General features: G+C 35.3%; 2 protein-coding genes across 2 annotated transcripts; both read left to right on the top strand.

The window, feature by feature from the left end:
* The first annotated feature begins 240 nt into the window (after positions 1-240).
* Positions 241-5,655, top strand: LOC142339129 (small ribosomal subunit protein eS12-like). Its single transcript, XM_075388874.1, has 2 exons — positions 241-548; positions 5,299-5,655. The coding sequence occupies exons 1-2, from the start codon at positions 336-338 to the stop codon at positions 5,455-5,457; spliced, it is 372 nt and encodes a 123-aa protein (XP_075244989.1). The 5' UTR covers positions 241-335; the 3' UTR covers positions 5,458-5,655.
* Positions 5,656-5,990: 335 nt separating this feature from the next.
* Positions 5,991-7,164, top strand: LOC142339128 (ubiquitin-like FUBI-ribosomal protein eS30 fusion protein). The gene is made up of 3 exons (XM_075388873.1): positions 5,991-6,286; positions 6,588-6,643; positions 6,859-7,164. The coding sequence occupies exons 1-3, from the start codon at positions 6,103-6,105 to the stop codon at positions 6,988-6,990; spliced, it is 372 nt and encodes a 123-aa protein (XP_075244988.1). The 5' UTR covers positions 5,991-6,102; the 3' UTR covers positions 6,991-7,164.
* Positions 7,165-19,842: the final 12,678 nt, after the last annotated feature.

Raw genomic sequence — 19,842 nt, 5'->3', positions numbered from 1 at the left:
AATCGCTGGCATTGCCATACAACAGACATTTCATAACTATGATCAAATCACATCGAACTCAACTTGAAATGTAATAATTAGCAGAGTAATTATTGTTAACCAAGCGTGTGGGATCAATTTTTGTTGTTTTATCGTTTTTGACCATGCTTTGCATGGCGTTCTGTCAAAAGTCTGGCATCATGAAAGTTTGGCAAAAAGTAATCTTTTATTTAAATTTAACTGTTTTTCACTTCTAGAAAAAATCATTTTTTTGAAAAAGTTCTTTTTCAGATCTGTTTGATAAAGACGTGTGTAGCAGAAAAGTAGAATAACAACAAGACAACAGTATAATTATAATGGCATCCGCAATGACACTAGAAGAGGCCCTTCCCCAGGTGTTGAAGAAGGCCAAGTACCAGAGTGGGGTGAAGAAGGGACTGAGGGAGGTTGTCAAGTACCTGGACAAGCGGGCAGCCCATCTGTGCATTCTGGCCAAGGACTGCGATGAGCCACAGTACTCTAGACTGGTAGAAGCACTCTGCACCCTCCACTCCATTCCCCTCCTCAAGGTGACTCGTTTATCCGGTGAAATTAAATTGTTTATATGGTGAACTATCAATTAACTACTGAACACTTTTTTGTTATAAAGCACTTGCACAGACTTTAGTATCTACATGTACTCAGTATCGCAAAGTTTTTGGGAGTGTTAATGTTTGAAGAGTGGTTTTTGAGACTTAAAAAGGAGATTTGAATATCTGCGAGTTTTTTTATATGCTCCTTGTTCAAGTGTAAAAATTTTTATTCGAATTTGATTGAAAAGTGCAATGTTGAATTTGGATTTGAGATTAAAGTAATAATAATAGCATGGCAAATGCTGCAAAATTAATTTTCATGAGAAGCTTACTTTTTATCAATAGCTTCAACCGTGAACGATACCTGATTGGAGCTATTATTGGACTTAATCATTATTTAATCATTGTTCCGGCACGTTTCCGCGATGTCATTCTCACAGCGGATACTTAGTGGAGCAAATATTGTGTTCCTTTGTGCGAATAATTGTTTTGATCAATTGTGCCTTGCCTCATTCTCAAACTGGCTGTACTTCAAATTGACTTTTGCCTAATTCAGCTCAATTATTCCTCAATAAGTAAATCATTTTGTAGAACAGATACTTTTCATTGAATTTTTGAGACTACAAGTCAACAAAGCTATCCCAGCAATGTTTACTATCAGCGATTTTAAATTTCCTAGAACAAAGTTTGGTAATTATCTGAGTCAACTTATCAAATAGTTTTTTACAGCCAACTCTTTGAATTTTTTTCATTGAACACAATATAGAATCATTGTTATTTAATAAAGAACACAAATTTAGAACAGATTTTATAATCAGTAACTCTAAATGGCGTGTGAAATAGGTACGTATCCTTGTCTTGAATTTGTATGGTAGATACTGTTTTCAGGTCAAAATCGGGTTTATTTCGGCTGTGTGCTTATACTTTAGAGTTAAAGAGATAAGCTTAGTGGCCAATGAAAACCTGCAATGCTCTCTTTTGGGTAATAAGATATTTCTTTCTTTTTAATTGCTCTCCAACGAAGTTTGAAGCAACAACTATTGTGCAACTGTTCTTGCCGTTTTGTTGCAGAAAAAAATCTTTTCACACTTTAGTTCTTCATTGTTGAGTGAAGTGAATTGCTCTCATTTTGAAATTAATTGGTTGTTAAAATGATTGTTAGGTGATAGTAAGCGAAATGAGATTAAAGCCATTGTAGCTGAGTGGTTAAGATAAGACTGGTAACCTGGAGGTGCAGGTTTTAAACCCCTGTTGGGGCGTTTTTTGCACCCATAAAACATTGCTGAGCTACAACCCCGCCTGTTGTTCGAGAGCAAGTCATCCGGGTTTGAGATATCTGATATTGATAGCTATTATTCGCGGTTAGTAGTTGTTCCGATCTACTTTAGTTGGGGAGGAACTATATACTCAAATGGGTTTTTTTGTTCAGACAATTTTGGCCGATCGATATATTCACCGTAGAGAAATGTGAGTGATATCAATTAAAAGACCGTCGAGCGTAGAATATGGAATTAAAAAGATTTTTTTAATTTCGCTTTTTATAGGGAGTTATCGAGGTTTAAAGTTTTGTGAATATTAGACGTAATTCAGCTGTTTTTATTCACATTTTCGGTATTTTTGACCTAATTTTCGACAATTTTGCTAAAATTTGTTAAGATTGTTAACTGTAGTGTTATTGACTTTATTTCTGATAGAGGAGGGTTGCTGAACTGTTCGATCCGAGTTTTTTTACTAGAATTTATGCTAAATTTTTCAAAATTCGACTTTTCGGGACCAAATTTGCTTTTTAGCCCACTTGCTTTAAATTTGCTGGAAGTAGATACCTTAAAACTGCAGCCATATTCTTTTTAAGCTCACAAACGTGTTAGTTCTACATCTACTTGCTTTGAGAGTCTTCTGTAATTATAATTATGCCAGTTTTTTGCAAATTTAAACTCGATAATTAAACAAAATGCATTTTTATTTTTGACAAACTAAAAAATTTTGTTAAAAAATTAATCTATTTCTCAACCATTTGAAGAAGTAAGTTTTTGGTTTGGCGCGCAGCAACATCTGGGCTGATCTTGATCTCGCTATGTATCGTTACGATAAAAATTTAGATTTTAATGGGCCGCGACTTTTTAAAATATTTCCCGAGTGTAAATTTTTATGTAAACTTTTTTTACTTACAAGAATTTCACATCAGGGCTCAATTCATGACAGATACTATTTACAAAAAATGAAGCCTAACGAGATTATATTACGGTTTCAGAGTTAAGCTCATGATTTTTATGGCTCTGATCAATTGTTTTCGTAAAATTTTATGTACTTCTTAAATTTTGCTTTCGTTTGTTATCTTTTTGTAGCCCTTTTTTGTAGACTTAATGTCCCCAGTCAAGGATCGAGTTTCTTTAAGAGCTAAAAATGAACCTAGACAATTTTTTCAAATGTTATCTAATGTGTGCTATGACTTTGAATATATTTGTTTTAAGATATCGGTTAATTTTTGAACTTTGCCACCATTTTATCTTATTTCTCTCAACTTCGGGCTCAATCCCAGCAAAGATCTCAAGCAGAAACTCTTGTCTGTGCGTTTTAAATTAATTTCCGTATCAATTTTATGCTCAACTATTGGCCTCTTTTTGATACTACGCGTTTTAATTTTTTTTTATTTTTGAGCATAATTGCATATTTTATGAGTTCATTTGTTTCCTTGTCGAATAATAACATTGTTGACAAATCTAACTGAAGGAAAGCATAGTAGGGAAATGCACAGCGTTGGAAAAAGGCGTATCTGGATATGTTAATCGTATTTGTTATATAGTTTATGCTTTTTGGGCTGAGACAGTTATCTCGCAAAAATTTATGGATTTTTTGTTTCTTCCTATGTTTGTCTTTCTTTTTGTTGTTTTACGCCATATACCTGATAACGTTAGGTTTCAATTGCTTCGGCAAGACGTATATCTCATTCTGATTAGAGATTTCAGTTTATAGCTGTTTGTTTTAATGACTAAAATTGAAATTAAAAAATTTTCAACTGTTCTTTTTGCTTTCATTTTCGTAACCATGTAACTCAATCTCACTAATTAGAAAACTCCATTATTTTTGTTGACTCAAAATTTTTTTGCGCGTGGTTATACGTTGTGACTGATTGATTTGACCATTACTTTCATAAAAGTTTGTGAGATTTCTATACTGTTCAATTTCTGGGTTACTTTTTGTCATGTCTACTTACTCCTTTTATAAGGAAAACTCTTTCGTGTTAAAATGAGGAGAAAGTGTTAACCAGTTGCATATTTTATCTAAATAAGTATAGGTTAAATAGATTCCTTTAGGTTTTATTTGATGCGAGTTTGATGATTTTGTTTTGATTTTATTTATTATAGACATCGAATTTTGGTCGTAAATAATGCTTGTTGTTTGATATTTATTATTGTCTTTCTAGTAGTCTTATTATCAACAACGTTCAACGGCCCTTTAGGGTGGCATTATCGTATTCCATTGGTTGTTCTTGGAACGGCATGTTTGTTATTGAAAGTTTTCTATTTCTTCATCATTTGGTAGCCAATTTAGTCATGAATGTGGATGAGCGGGGTCGGAACCTTATGTGCGTACGCACATTACCGAGCCTCCTTGTTTTTAAACAATGGCGTTAAGTTGCCGTGCAGTTTTCTTTGCACCGTTTTGATTTCAAAGTGTAGACTTCAGAGAAATCGAGTTTATTGTTTCGGACAATTTTTGTAGGTTTGTTTGCCAAACATATTTTCTAAGCCTATCAGTGAGGTGAGCTTTTCCGCTTATAAGCTAGATACTGCCAAAGTCAACGCCTCGCTAGTCAGTTGAGATCAATTCATGTATATTCTCTGAACTAAGTCGCAGCCGTCCGTTTGAATTCATTTATGACAGCTGTTACATTTTTTTTAACTTGAAAAATTTTATGCTATCACTTTGGATCAGATTGTTTCGTGTGCTTTTTGTGGACTTGTTTCTCAAATTAATGAACCCTCCACTCCAATCACATTCTGTCTTAGTAAGTTTGATTGTCGCTCGTAATGTAAAAGTTTCAGATTCTCACTTTTCCCAAAGTCATTTCTCGGAATGTGCGAAAATTGATTAATTGGATTGCTTATCTGTTACTGGACTAACTTGAAAACATGGCTGTCATTAGTCTTGTAGTTTCTGTTTGGCTCCGTGTTTTAATGGTTATTTATTGACCGCAGTCTTGATTTTTTGGCTCTTAAAAGCTATTTTTTGAACGTTTTGGTACATTTCTGAGAATTGTGGCATAATTTTTTTTGATGAATTCAGTTTTTAAAATAGAACAGAACCATTGAAGAAACGCCAGAATAGTCTGACGTAATTATGATGCAATATTACAATTGTGTGTTTAACTGTGTGTTTGTATGCTTGATTGGTGTTCTATAAATAGACAGTGCTGTTTGAGATGGCATTTAAAATACAGCTTCTATAGCTGCAATTTTGTTCAGACTATTTTAATTTTCAGCTGCTCTCATTTTGCCGAGTATCGCTTTAAATAGTCAACACGGAGATTGCCATTCTCCCTTAATCCAAAAAAAATTCAATATTTTTAGGCCAGCTACTTTAGTTGTCTTTTGCATTATTAGGCTGTTACTAGAAGTTAAGTTGGTGGATAAGGAGGGGAAATGCGTTGCAGTTTAATTTTGCAAATTGCCATTCATTAAAGTGTAATATGGATCGATATCACTTCTGATAATTTAGGGTAAGTTTGTTTTTTTTGGCTTGTTAGGTCGACAGTAACCAGACTCTTGGACAGTGGGTGGGACAGTGCAAGTATGACGAAACAGGAAATGCCAGAAAGGTAGTCAAGTGCTCCTGTGCAGTCATCATTGACTTTGGAGAAGAGTCGGAGGCACTCTCAGTTGTCAACGAACACATCGGAAAATAGACATCCGAACAGCACGACATGACATTAGTGGAATAGCTGGCAATAATGATTTGTCGTTTACATTTTTGCAGCATTTTGATCGAGAGTGAATTGTGAGATGACTCTGATTATGTTATTGTTCAATAAGTCGCCTCTTATTTCTCTTGATTGGTGCTTTTCAATTTCTTCATGGATGACGAGAATAAAGCTGTCCTTGAATCGTCTTTTCTAGATTTAAGTATGCGAGACTTATAAGTATGGATAAATGTACTGCAATGTGTGAGATTAAAGTATGGATAAAATGTACTGCAAGGTTTGATCAGCAACACCATTTTCGTTAAAACAAACCCTGACAATCTGAAACTACGTCAATTTGTTAAAGTTGTGACGTGGGTGCCCCTGTGAAACTTATTACGGTTTTTCAGCTTGCAGGTTTTAGGTTTACTGTCAAGAGCTTTTTCCGTCGATACCAGTTCAATGATTTTATTTTCAGTGAAGTTACTTTCTGTAGATAGTAACTGCATGACAAGTCATAGCTCTGGTTTATTCCAGCTCCTTAACCCAATTGGTATGAACATTTTCAGAGTGTATCGGTATCCGTTTACGGATTGATTACAAGTGTCTATACTTATCACCTACAAGAGTATTAAAACCGAATTCGAGAAAATGCAGATTTTCGTCCGACAACTTGATGGCACCACCAACCTCACCGAGGTGAATAATTTGGATGCTCTGGTTGGCGAGTTCAGTGATGAGCAGTGCTACCTGGCTGTGGGGGGAGTCCCACTGGAGAATGAGGAGCAGCTGAGTGAGAACTGCACTGTTGAGATGCTTGCCAGACTTCCAGGAGGTTAGACTACTTGATGGTCCATTTCGGTGGTCTTGATAACATAGGTTTTTCTGATTGTCTATCCTAGATTCCGTAGCATCAGAAATTTTGTTGCTTTTTCAATGCTGCTCTTTTAGATGCACACTAAGAGCGTACCTGTATCAGTTTAACCAGGTAGTTTGGTTAAGAAAGCAGACATGTGAGAGTTTGACACCTAAGACAAAGCTATTTATTGCTAGTTGAAATCAAGGTTCTTTCCAGTCGGGTGATTATTTTGAACACGGCTTTATATTTGAAACAGTAATGGGGGTGATTGTTTTAGGCAAAGTGCATGGATCTCTGGCTCGTGCTGGAAAAGTCCGAAACCAGACACCAAAGGTGAGAACAGAATTTTGGTTGCTGTCTTAAAATTTAGAAAATTAGCAACATGTGATGATCAGCTTCTTGTTTCTGAATAGAAATGACAGAATTTTACCTATATAATTTGCCTAACTCTATTGTTTGGTTTAACAATTTAATCAAATTATTGTGTTCTGTTTTCAGTCAACATGGGCAGTGACTTCTGAAGTTGACTGACTGTTGTGTTTTGTTAGGTTGAGAAGAACGAGGACAAGCGCAAGAAGCTGACTGGACGAGCCAAGAGGAGACAACAGTACACTAAGAGGTTCATCAATGTTGTAGTCGGACCAGGAAAGAAGAGGGGACCCAACTCCAATGCCAAGTAATAACCTCACCCAAGTCACCACCACCTAGGAGAACATTGAACTCCAGATGACTAAAACAACTGTGATGTCACGAGCCGGTGGCCTGATTAAGTTGTCACATCGTTGACTACACTTCAAACTTGGATTTCATTTGAGCGTTTTATTGACTCGATTTAATTCAAGTTTTCATATCCAGGAATTTTTTCGGAGTAGCTATAAAACCATTGTAAGAGAGACAGGTTCGCACGCTTTGTCTCTGGCAGAATATGATACTAATCCACCAAGTATTGCATTTTAAAAGAAAATGGGGGAATGGTAGGTTCTTTAAATAAAAATCATTAATTGCTTAACGCATTTTAGAGAAATAGGATTGTGCCATAGTAAAGGGCGTAAAGAGATTTATCCAAAGAAGTTTTCCAAAAGATTATGCTCTCGAAAAAAGTTTGTAGCAATTATATTAGTCATGGTCGTCTTTTTAAATGCAATTTTTCTACTGACTCTTCGTATAATTTTCTTGACTTTTCGTCCTCAAGATCTGGATAGACACGTAAAGCTCGAGGGCAATAGCTTTTCCTAGAGCCTTGCGTCTCACTAGTCTCCAAGTGTGGGATTCAGCACGTATCACAAGTCTCCAAGTATGGGATTTTCCGAAACTGTTCAGTAGCCATAAATTCATGATGTGAAAGTCGGTTCTTAGAGGTTGACCGCTTTTTCTCCAGCGTAAGCCACACTCCACCTAATTTCACCCGTGACGCCGAACACTTACCCGCCATGCTCACACCCCCAACCCATTAAGCTCAAGATAGCTTCTCTAAGCCGCAACTAGCTACTGATGAAGCCAACTGTTCCCCAGTCGTTTAAGAGTGATGCTCCCAACGTTTATCGGATAATTTTTTGAGTATTCAGTGTACTGAGATTTGAAAAATGTCAAAAAATTTAAAATTGTTATTTGACAAATCGTTTAAACTATCACGAAAAGGCGAATACAAAATACTGTAAAGTTTAAGTTTAAAATTTCTCTGGCAATTTTTTACTTTCAATGTCAAAATGCCAAAGATTATGACGGAATGATCTCTGTAGGGGCGGCTCGAAATGAACTACACAAAAAATGCTGACCTGGACAATTTTGATGAATTTGACACAAAACGCCGAAAGCCGAAATTCTACGTTTTTGTATTTTTTGATTTTGTCGGGCCTCAAAAAGTGCCTCTAGAACTCGATTTTTTAACGTCCAGAACATCGAGTATTTATGAGAATAGCGTACACAGTTGTTCTTGAAATTTGACTAGATAATAAAATGCTTTCAATCCGATCACATGGAGTTTGGCGACACGGAGGAAAATTAAGAGTAGGATTCAAAATTACCGTCAGCAAATTCGTTTGACATTTAATGTTTTCAATTGCGCTTAAACGCAGTTTGATAGATTTATTGTAAACGTCATCTGGAACATTCTTCCATTTGTGTGAGTTATTTAGTTGCGATTTGACTTCTTCCCGCTTTATTATTTGATTTTTGCGTGATCTTTATCGATGTCACTCTGAAATTATTAAGCGAGGGTAATAATTTTGCGTGTAACAACCAGCACAGCTTAATGCGTAAAGTCTGGCGTTCGTAGACCGTAGGTTCGAACCACGCATGTGATAAAAAATTTTACACCTCAAAAATTATGCACCATATAAAATTATCTAAATTATGCCAAAGAGTTTTTTTTACCTTTGTAAGGGCTACCAAGTCTGCCATTTTTGAACAAATTGTCGGATTTTAGTAATGAATTACATAATTAAAAAACATTATCAGGGCATTTCAGAGACATCAACTTTGAAGAAAAAAATCGTTCTTTGGCAATTTTGCGATCGAAAATAATTTAAGTCCTGGACGATGCTGCAAAATTTTTCAACTCCAAAATGTGCTATAGCAGAATAATTATACACACACTCCAAATGCTCAATTTATTTGAACAAACTGAAATTTTGTTTTTGTCAACCTGGATTTTACAGGAAAACGTAGCCTCATCACTATAGTCTCATAATTTTTTTCAGAAAATTCTCATTCTGTTGTTAATTGGCAACAGTTATTTCTCTGTTGTTAATATCTGTTTTTAATATTGTAAACATCTTTAACAGCTTTTATTGATAGTTCAGATAGTTGACTTTTATTATTTTTGATCTATCTAATCACACAAAATCTATTCTTTGAATTGTTTTTATGTAAGATTGAATTATCTATCATTTCAGGTAAACAGCCTTCTAAAATTGAAATAAGTCATTAGAAGGACTGTAAATGTCAAGAAATTAAAGATCGCCAAAGTTGTATGTCTTTTGTGAGTTTACCAAATTTCAGCTTCCAGCAAGTTTTTTTGGAGATAAAAAAGTATTCTTGCAGAGCAAAAAGGAAGCAATCGGATATCTGAATAAAAAAAATGCTTTCTGAGATGCATGCAGTCGCAAAGCGACATCTCTACAAAATCGGATCGTTTTGATTTTATTCGAAAATTTTGTTCAAAAAATTTTATTCAAAAACTTGTGTTTCAAAAGTTTTATTCAATTTTTTTTATCTTGATTGTTGCGTTATCTAACATTCCACCTATCTTGTCACCAAAACTGGCTAAATTTTTTTTTACAACAAAAATTGAGTGTGATGTCACCGAAAAAGAAATTTTAAGTTTTGAAGAATATAAACAAAAAAAAACTAGTTGAAAACAAAAAAACTTCCTATATTTGAAAAACAAATTGTGGAAATTTTTTGGTTTTCTTAACACTATTATGTCAAAAAATGTTCAGATTTTCGTAGCTTATAAGTTCGCTACAAAAATGCAGTTCTCTTACCGCAAAACTGTTTTGGTGACGTTTTTGATTATAATTTTGATAAGTACAAAACCCAGTGGATTACAAAGATTTGTTTCAGAGAAAATTTTGATTTACTAGATTTTCTTCCTTTTGAAAAAACTTTGTCGTTAAAAATGTGTTTAATTTTTATTTCTCCAGATGCTCGGTATACTTGCTGCAGAAATGAATTAAGTTTTTCAAGTACTCTAGTGAAAATAAAATTAAAAGCGAAAACTCTAGCGAAAGCTTTATTTTTTATGATAACTCTACGCATGAAACATGCAGAAATAAGAATACTTTGTGCAATCGGAGCAAATTGTAAATTGATTCTATTAATTTTTTCCAAAATTTTTGATACAAATTATGCAATCCTGATTTCTTTGAACCGTGAGATTTAAATGCAGAACAGTAAATATGATTCTTTTATAATTGCTTTTTTGAAATACTTCAGTTTCTGCAATCTCGAATTAATGTGATTCTTTGTTATGGAAACTTTAAATTATGGCAGTAAGAGGTAACATTGTAAAATTTAAATCAAAAATATCTACCTAGGGGTATTTTGATAGACCAGAGGAATAAGTTTTCTTCAATTTCAAAGAACTTAGCTTGAAATTAGGAGTCGATGCAAAGCTGCCAGCGTCTCTGTTGTCCAAAAGAGGGGTGAGTTATCAAAACTTAACTTAAAAGAACTCCAATCGTTAATCTAATTTATTAAAAAATTCAGAAGTTCCAAATTTTTGCTGTTTTGGTTTTGGAATGAGCAATAGTTAAACAATGAAGATAACAAAAATAACATTTACAAGGAACTAAACTGAGAAACTAAAGATAATTTACGGATATTTTAGCTAAGACAAATAAGCAGCTAAAAATTATCAGAATGTGGTACTTGATGTGAAAAAAAGCTTTCATTTCAAAAACTTGAGAGAGAATTTAAAGTTCTAAATAATTACCTCACGTATTTGTGCTACTCACTGGATGAAATGTATGAAACTCTCTAAAAACACAGCCCGATGAAATTCTGCGAGAGTTTAACAGCCTTTCCGAACTTTTCCAACAAGAGACTGATCACGGTAATCCATGTTTAAACAGAAAAGACTATTTGATTTGCAGTTACTCACATAAGATCAGAATAGTTCTCATCAAATACGGCACACATTTCTACTAACCACTAGAGAAAGGGTGTGAAACGCTCTCCAAACATTGCCCAATGAATTTCGGTAAAAGTTGAAAAGCTTTTTAAAAAAAACTTCCATAAAGAGTATGCTGACTGTAATCCATATTTAACCAGTAAGGGCGATTTGTTTTGTTGTTACTTAGCTAAGATCAGTATATTTCTCATTAACTACGTGACGCATTTCTGCTAATGTATGAAACGTTGAATGAGAATGTAAGGTTCTCAATAATTACGTCGCATATTTTTGCTACTCACTGGAGGAAAGGTACGAAACCCTCTCAAAACACTATCCGATGAACTTCTGCAAGAGTTTAATAGTCTTTCTGCAAGAAAATTTCCAACAAGAGACTGATGATATTAATCTTTGTTTAAGCAGTAAATACGATCTGTTCTGTATTTACTTAGATGAGCAGATCAGAATACTTCTCAATAATTACGTCACGCTTTTCTACTACCCACCTTACTAAAATTTTCCAAAATCCCAGTATTTGCTGATTTTGCTTCGAAAAGATCAAAAACTAAATATTAAACAATAAGGATAAAAATAATGACAGTTAGAAGGAACGAAATGAGAAATCAAACATATTTTAGGGATAGTTCAACTAAGACAAATCAGTCGCTAAATTTACCAGAATGTGATACTATATGTGAAAAAGTCACTAGAGATTGTTTATATGTAAAAACTATTAAAGAGAGTTTCAGGCTCTCAATAATTATATCACATATTTTTGGTTTTCGGTTGACGAAATGTACAAAACTGTCAAAACGATGCTAAGTGATTATTTGCAAAAGGTTCTTAGCTTTTTTGAATTATTTTAGCAAAAAAATCATGACATCAATCCCTTTTTAAACAGAAAACACGATTTATTTTGTAGTTTGTTAGAAAAGATCAGATTAATTCTCATTAATTACGTCAAACATTGTCTGCTACTCAGTCAAGAAAATGAATGAAAATCTCTCAAAACACAGCCGAATGAGATTCCAGGAAGCTTTAACAACTGTTTTGAATTTTTCAAAAAGAGAACGAGGGCGTTAGTCCATATTTAGACAGTAAGCACAAATTAGCTCGTCGTTCGTCGTTACTTAAGTAAGATCACAATAGTTTTTTGCTTTGGAAAAATCAAAATAAATTGAGATCGAAATTTCGATTTTTTTCAGTACTAACTGTTTGCACAGACTGTGAGAAAATTGAGCATTGTTCTGGTCTGAAATACATAGAAGTAATTATCGTTGAGCAAAAGTATATGCTCCCATGTAATGCCTTATTCTGCAATTTTGTTTTATATTAAATGGTGACATTTAATCGCTGCCGTTCCGCAAAGACTTGTGGAGAATTCCGAAGACTTGAACCTGGAAAAATTGTTCAAATGTCAACCGAGGTTGCATAATAGAGGTAACCGAAAACACAAACGGCAAAGAGAACTGCTGAGTAGAATTGCGCGATGGAACATCAGCGACTTTTGTGGTATATCTGAAGAAGCAGCTTCAACGAAACAAGCTCAACGGAGCGCAACAGATCTCATTAGGACAATGATGTTCTGTCCGGTAGTGTTGAAATCCTATTCAAGCAGCAAACCTCTGGCTAGGCGACCAAGATTTTGGCCAAGATTTTGGTCAATAATTTCACACAGGAACCATAAAAAACTGCATTTTACCGAAAACGATTTGTCAACTCTTAAAATAGCAGAACTGTCCTCCTCCTCTCAATTATTCAGCAAATAGATCGTCACTAATAATGTCAACGCGTTCTGAAAACATGGCACTGCGGCGCCATTGAGATGCAATTAGAGTAACTTCTCAATGAGGTTCAATGTACAGTGCAATATCAATCGGAAATATATTTCATAATTCTCACCCAATGAGTTAACGAAGCTGGCTGAGGAAGCTTTCCACAGTTTATAGCCCTGTTATTTATTTGTTCTCAGACAGCGTTAAAGAAAAACAAAGATTGTGTCGACCTCATAGCCGTCCTAGATGTTTAAAGGAAACTGGTACCAAAATGTTTGATTCAAGACAAAGCAATATGTTAGATTCAAGACAAAACGAAAATTTTTTTGAACACTACTAAATTGAAGTGTTGCAGGCGGCGCTAAACTTATTCTTCAGTCCGCGAAAGACTTTAAAAAATCACTTCTTTCTCATTATGGCAAGAATTCATTATGGCGGTGAATACTTTTTGAAAGTGCTTTAATTTCCCTTGAAGGGAGTGCTCGTCTGGAAGCAATCACCAAACTTATGCATGGAAATTTTGTTTCAATGCACAAGTATTTACTTTTTTGCGAACAAATTTTTACTAAACTTACTAGAACGCAGCATGGTGGATCATTAAGACCTTTTTATTTGCAATATCTTTTTCAACAACCCTTCAATCAATCAACGAAGAAGTTCAAGAACTAGTGAAGATCAGATGCTATCGCTATGACAGCTTTGTAGCTGGAAAAGAAAATGAATTAGTTCTAGCGCATCATGTCTTATGCAGGGAGAGCGCAGAAAAAAATTAAACAATACGAAAGGACGACTGTGAGGTTTGTACACTGCTGGATGTAGATAAATCAATCCAACGAAACAAGCGTCAGGGACTTGAAGTACTTGGTGGTGCGGTTGAGACTCCCACACACGAGGTCTGATGTTATAAGAAAAGATTAAAAATTAGTTGCACTCCTGGCACGCCTTATTTGACCACTTTACCCTCCTTGCGCTTTAGGGACTTTGAGCCATTGTGGTGGCTCTGTCAAAATGCTTTATGCCTTTAGCTGCAGTGTTCCTTCAAGTAAAGTTTTGGAACTCTTCAGACCCATTGCGAAACTTCGAAGACACACCTTTGAGAATGTTATTGATATACCATTACATTATCAGAAGAAGCATGGCCTAATAGCAAGTCGGGATTAAGTAAAAAAATTCTTTTAATAAATTAAAAACCAAAGTTCAAGTTGATTTAACTTCAAGCCTCTCATATCTCCGCATTTCAAGTTATGCGCAAAAAAAATTCCAAGAAGTCAAAAACCAAAACACACGAATCACAAAGAGCACTCCTCTTGACGCAGTTCCTTCCTCGATCAGAAGAACGGCCTGCAACACTAGACCTTGTTCTTTAAACAAATGGATATGGTTTTTGAGTAAATTTGAGGTACCGTATAAACGTTCCGGTGTGACTTTTGCCACAGTAACCACGCTATCATAGATCTTTGTGGTGACAACGCTATCACTTGCCACGGTCGAGGAGACGAAATTCCGAAGTATGGCCCGAAGAGGTTATCTTGTTCCAGCTTTCTCGTCTGCAGGAGCGGCCTTATTTCTGAGAGCACAAACAAACCAGTTGACATTCTCATTTCGCTTAAGAGAGTTGCCCAAATCGGCTGCTTCTGACCTTACCATGACTTTACTGCTGCAGCCAGCGCGCATTTTGACCAGAGTTATTAATGAGTCAAAATTTAGAAGGTACAGATTTGTCCTTTTTGATGAAATACTGCTCCGTGTGCATAAAATATGCGCAATTTAATGTGGTTTTGGCCTTTTCAGCATTTTTTTAAAATCTTCCAATGTTTACGAAGGGAGATGGAGAATTGCTGCTGAGTTACAGAGGAGAGCTCACGAAATAGCTAGAGTCAAGAGGAAAGATTCAGACTTTTTGTTGTACAAGGGTTTTTATCTAAGAAACTGCAAACCACGCAATTCTTGATATCCAAAAAACCAAATTTTTTTAAAAACTGAACTTCTAGGATTAATATCGTTCGAAATTACTTCAGAACAACACATGTATGAGTGCAACAGTTCAGAGTATTCTTGCGATTCCCCAACTTTACTTCGAGTCGCAGAAAGTATTTTGCAGTTTGCTATTTTAAAACTTCTAATCAGTAATGACCTCGAATCTGCGGTGCAGGTAATCATGTACCAAATTATGTCCCCTTGTTGCCTTGTTCCACTTTAGTGAATGTCGTTCACTTGATACAATTTTTCTGATTTCCTTCTAAAGTTTAAATTGCTCTCTCAAACATTGAGCCGTTTCAATGAAGTAATTGGAAACGTTGCAAGTTTGCACCCAATTTAAAACTACGTGGAAACGCAGCGGCTTTCCAGTAATCTGATTCAGACAAAATCACTCCGTAATTGTGATAGAGGAAAGGCTGCACTATTTCAACAATATTAAAACAGAAACTGTATCACAAATACTCAGCAGTCATTTCTAATAACCAATATCGCCGTGAAGTGGAACCAATTAATCTTTAATTACTGCCGGAAGCAGTTCAAAAACATTGGGGGAATCCGGAAGTGCTTGCCCGATGAACCACAGAAGTCTTGCTTGCACAATAATCCACAAATGTCTGGCTAACGCAGTGGTCAATGGAGATGAACAGAGCTTTTGTATGACAACTACAGACAAAAAAAGACTTGAAAACTTTCTCAAACAACATTATCACGACTTGGGCACGAATATCACCACAGTAAATTGTAAAAATTGGAAAGTTGAAAACGTTTAAGTAACTGTCGTTGAAGACGGTCGTCGGCCTTTTATTGGCAGATATCTCTTTCAACAATTAGGTCTCTCCCTAAATCAATCAAGACATATATATATATATATATATATATATATATATATATCAAGATTTTCCTGATCTCAACTCTCGTATTGGTAAGTTACGTATACACACAGTCAAATGGACACTGCTCAAAAATTTCACAACCACACATCAGAAGTGTTCCTAATAATCTCCAAATTCAAGTCAATATTGAACTACAAGATCTTCTAGATGAAAAACACATTGTCAAACTAAAAAGTTGTTCAGTTTATAATTTTATCTCCCCAATTATCTCCTACTGTAAAAAGAGTCAAATCTGATTCAGCACTAGACTACTAAAATTTGATAAACATAAATATCAAATGCCAAATACTGACAATTTGATAGATACGATACAACGAATTTTAAATTCACAGCCAACACATTAGACAACATATTCTCATTTTCTCCATCACTGGATTTGAAATATGCATACAACAAATGAAATTTAGTAATGGGACGTCACGCCATTGCAACATTATTGTAAGGGGGCGAATATACTGGTCAAATGGTTTCATTACAGGTTTCTACGGCTAAACTGATATGACGGCACCTTTCCATAATGTTATGGATTATACTTTAAATGGATTCAAAAACACTCAGTTTCTTAGATCACATCATAAATATTAGTCGTGGTTGACCAGAAGAACATCTTAAATTAGTATATAAATGTCTTTAAAAACTTGACTAAGATAATCTTTTCATTAATCTTCCTGATGGTCAATCTGAATGAAAAGAAAACAAATGGTTCGGCTATGAATTCAAGCAGTTAGGCATCTCAGGTTTTAAAGCAGAGGCTTCGGCGTATTTAAATCTTCCAGCAGCAAAAAGTCTTAAGCAATTACTTTCGTTTCTCGACTCGGTTTTTTTAAAAATTTTTCACAAATATGTTACATTACGTCCACTTCAAAAAAAACAAAAATTAAAAGCAATCATAATTTCGAATCACATTTCCAATACATTAAAAATCAGGTCCCATATACAAAAAAATACTCACTATAATCTCAAATTGGAAACCCCAATAAAAAATCCTATAGTAGTAGACACGGTGAGTGGATCATTCCATACCATTTGATTTATTCATTCAACAGATTCCGGGCGCAAAAATGGGGCGGGAAGATCATATTGCTACCAAATACGACAAGCTTTTTATATTTGCTACAATTAGGCGCATTTGTGACGCAATTGCACTATTTTATATACGTTTCCCAAAGTCAATTTTTCAATCACGGTAGAATAAATGAAACACTCCACTCGTGCCACTAATAATTAACTATCAAACAATTCTGAAATGCTTTCTGCCCCCAATCGTCGTACAAATCAGTTGCTTTATTGACCATATCAATCGTAACGCTTTTCCAGTCACACTCAGAAATCAATAAATGTAGCACTAATACCTCGCCAAGCACTCTACTTACAAAATCTGGACGGGCGAACTTCTAGTCTACACCCAACTCAGATGACAACGTGACGAAGTCCTCAAGAGAGCGGTCATCCACAAACGTTGAGATCTCTCGAAAAGAAAACTTTGACAACAACCTCTCATTCTCGCAGTATTAACAACAAAGAATGCCGTTCTCAGGGAGGTGAGAGACTGTATCCTCTAAAACGATGAGCAACGGTGTAAGCATCTAAATACTTATTTACACTCATTCTGGTGGAATCTCCGCTTCCGCTCCGGATGCATTTGCGTGGACGAACGTGTGGCGGTTCCTAAGTCTATACAAGAGGTAGTTTACGAGTTGTTACATATGACTCGTCCTGGCAGCTAGCGACTGTTCTCACTGGGATAATACACATTTTGGCCATATATGCACAGGGAAAATATTAAGAAGACTGCTTAGTGTAAACACAGTACTGATATTGGTAAGAACCTACGATCAACATTACCCCCATCACAGTGGTGACCGTAACAGTTCTGAGTCAAACGAAGGAATACAAATTGACATTAAACGAAAAGGGACAAGATATTCATTTTCTTGCATGTTTTTATTGCTTTTCAAAGTATCCGTCAATTGAAAGTTGATGAACAAGCTAAAGTTTCTAATATTGTGAAGCCTTTTAGAAGACTATATGATCATATATGGTGTACCTCAAAACTTTTGATCGGTTCAGGTCAAAGCCTTATCAGAAACAAAGTTGGAAATTTGTGTAAAAACAAAATAAATATGATCACTGCACCAGCTAATGATCATAGCGCAAAAAGATTAGTTGAATGAATAATACCAACCATCAAAAGGAGATTGCGATGTATGAAATCAGTAAAAAAAAATTCAAACACAATTACAATAGACTCGCCAGTTAAATCAATAGTAAATCAATTACGTATATGCAAACAAAACAACACAAAAATGGCACTTTTCCAAGCAGCTTTGGACAGACTGCCAAACACAGTACTTTGTAATATAAATACTGATCCCAACGGCACAAATCTATTTAAGATTTTTAAATTACATTTAGACAATGATACCCTACCCGTCTCTGAACATCTAGGCAATAATGGGTAAGCCACTGCAGACAGGAGTGACCTACTCATCGGGAAGGCAATGACGAGAACACAAGTGGATGCTGGCCCACGATTTAATTGTAAAGAAAACAAATCGGTACCTAGATTCATCATCAACCCCAAACTCACAAATCCCGTATCCTGGCACTGAGCATTCAGTGGAACTGGCACGAAAAGACAAGAAGCGATCAAAACGTTACTTACAAGGCCTTTATGAAACTCTCGCTCATGGGTCAGTTGTCACTCATATTCGAAGCAGAACTTCCATAATCAAGGAGCCAGGAGATCAGGAAGGTCGCGTACGGAACAGCGACATCACTTAATTGGGCAACAAGGTCGAAAGAAGTACGAATTTTTGGCAATAGGCTCGAAGTCAGCCCGGCCCGTCTGACAAGATCAAATAAGCTCCCACACAAAAAAACTGAAAAAGAAATACAAGGGTGACATTAAGATTCGTCAGCGTCAGCCAGATACTGGTTTTTTCTCAACAAAACCAAAAATCTCAATCAATGGCTTCCAGAAAGCCAACAAAGCAATTTCCTTTGTAACACCGCCGAAGTAGTGCTGCAATCTCCTAGTTCGCTCAGTCGACTCCATTAACCTCGACTGGAAAACGACAACGATATGCTTCGATGAGCTCTGTCATGTGAGCTCTGTCACTGACTCAGATGGTAACAAAGCTCTAGAGCTCTCAACGTGACGACGCATTAATCGCCTCAATGCATCAAGAAGGGGAAAATTGTCCTCCCATGGAGAAACCTACATTCAATTCAACAGTGACAAGCTCCCGTGACCCCCCACAAGACCCTTGAATTCAACTCCGACCAATTACGAATATGAGGACTACGAAAGAGAAATTAGTTTGTCGGTTTTTGATCCCAAAAATCAGATTTGAATTTTAGTATTCAAACAATTTGAAAACAATATTCCATTGTTTAACCCTCAATTTTGCCGAACTTCCACATTTTTTAATTAACTGTACAATGTAAGTTATAGCGCAGTCAATTTAGTTCTCATTTCCAAAGCATTTTGTTCAATTCTTCAATACTCTTGTTATGTTTCTCTCTGGAAACCTATCACATTTCTATTAATTATTTATTTTCGTTCATAACGGACGCGAATACGTACACTGCCACACGGAATGACGAAAACTATTTATAACCTGCAAAGGCAGTACCATTGTATAATACGATTGTCACTAGCTATGTTAACCAATTCATATAATATTTATTAGTTATATTAAAGAGCAAATATATATTATATATATATATATGTATATATATATATATATATATATATATATATATATATATATATATATATATATATCAGTAAAAATGTTTTTGTTCTTCTCAAATAGTTCGCTAAACTGTTAAATAATATCTGTTGTTAAAATTTTGGCACGTCAATTTTTTAATTTAAAGGGGCGGATATGTAGTACAGAAGATAAATGTACCAATTTATGTTCCCTTGTTTCCTTCACTTTAGTAAATTAGTACATGTTGATCAATTGACATAATTTTACCTCTAGTCTAGTGAGGACGGTTTTTGTTCATCTCACACCTTTTCGAGCATGTTTCATTCTTCTGATTTCATTCTGAAATTTAAGTTTCTCCATCAAAATTCTTTCTATTTAGGCGTTCCCTTTAAGTTATTAGAAACGTAGCGAATTTCCACCCAAATTAACACTACGTAGAAATTCGTCGGCTTCCGACTAATCTGATTTCGACTAATGCAGCGGTTTTCGATCCGTAATCGTGATAATGGAAACTTGGTGTTTTTCCAGCAGTTTTTAAACAGAACGCGATTGT

Source organism: Convolutriloba macropyga, chromosome 5 (genome assembly GCF_964194025.1).
Source record: "Convolutriloba macropyga chromosome 5, txConMacr16.3, whole genome shotgun sequence".
NCBI lineage: Eukaryota > Metazoa > Xenacoelomorpha > Acoela > Convolutidae > Convolutriloba > Convolutriloba macropyga.
The sequence above is the reverse complement of the archived record's forward strand: the minus strand, read 5'-3'. Positions and strand labels throughout refer to the sequence as shown.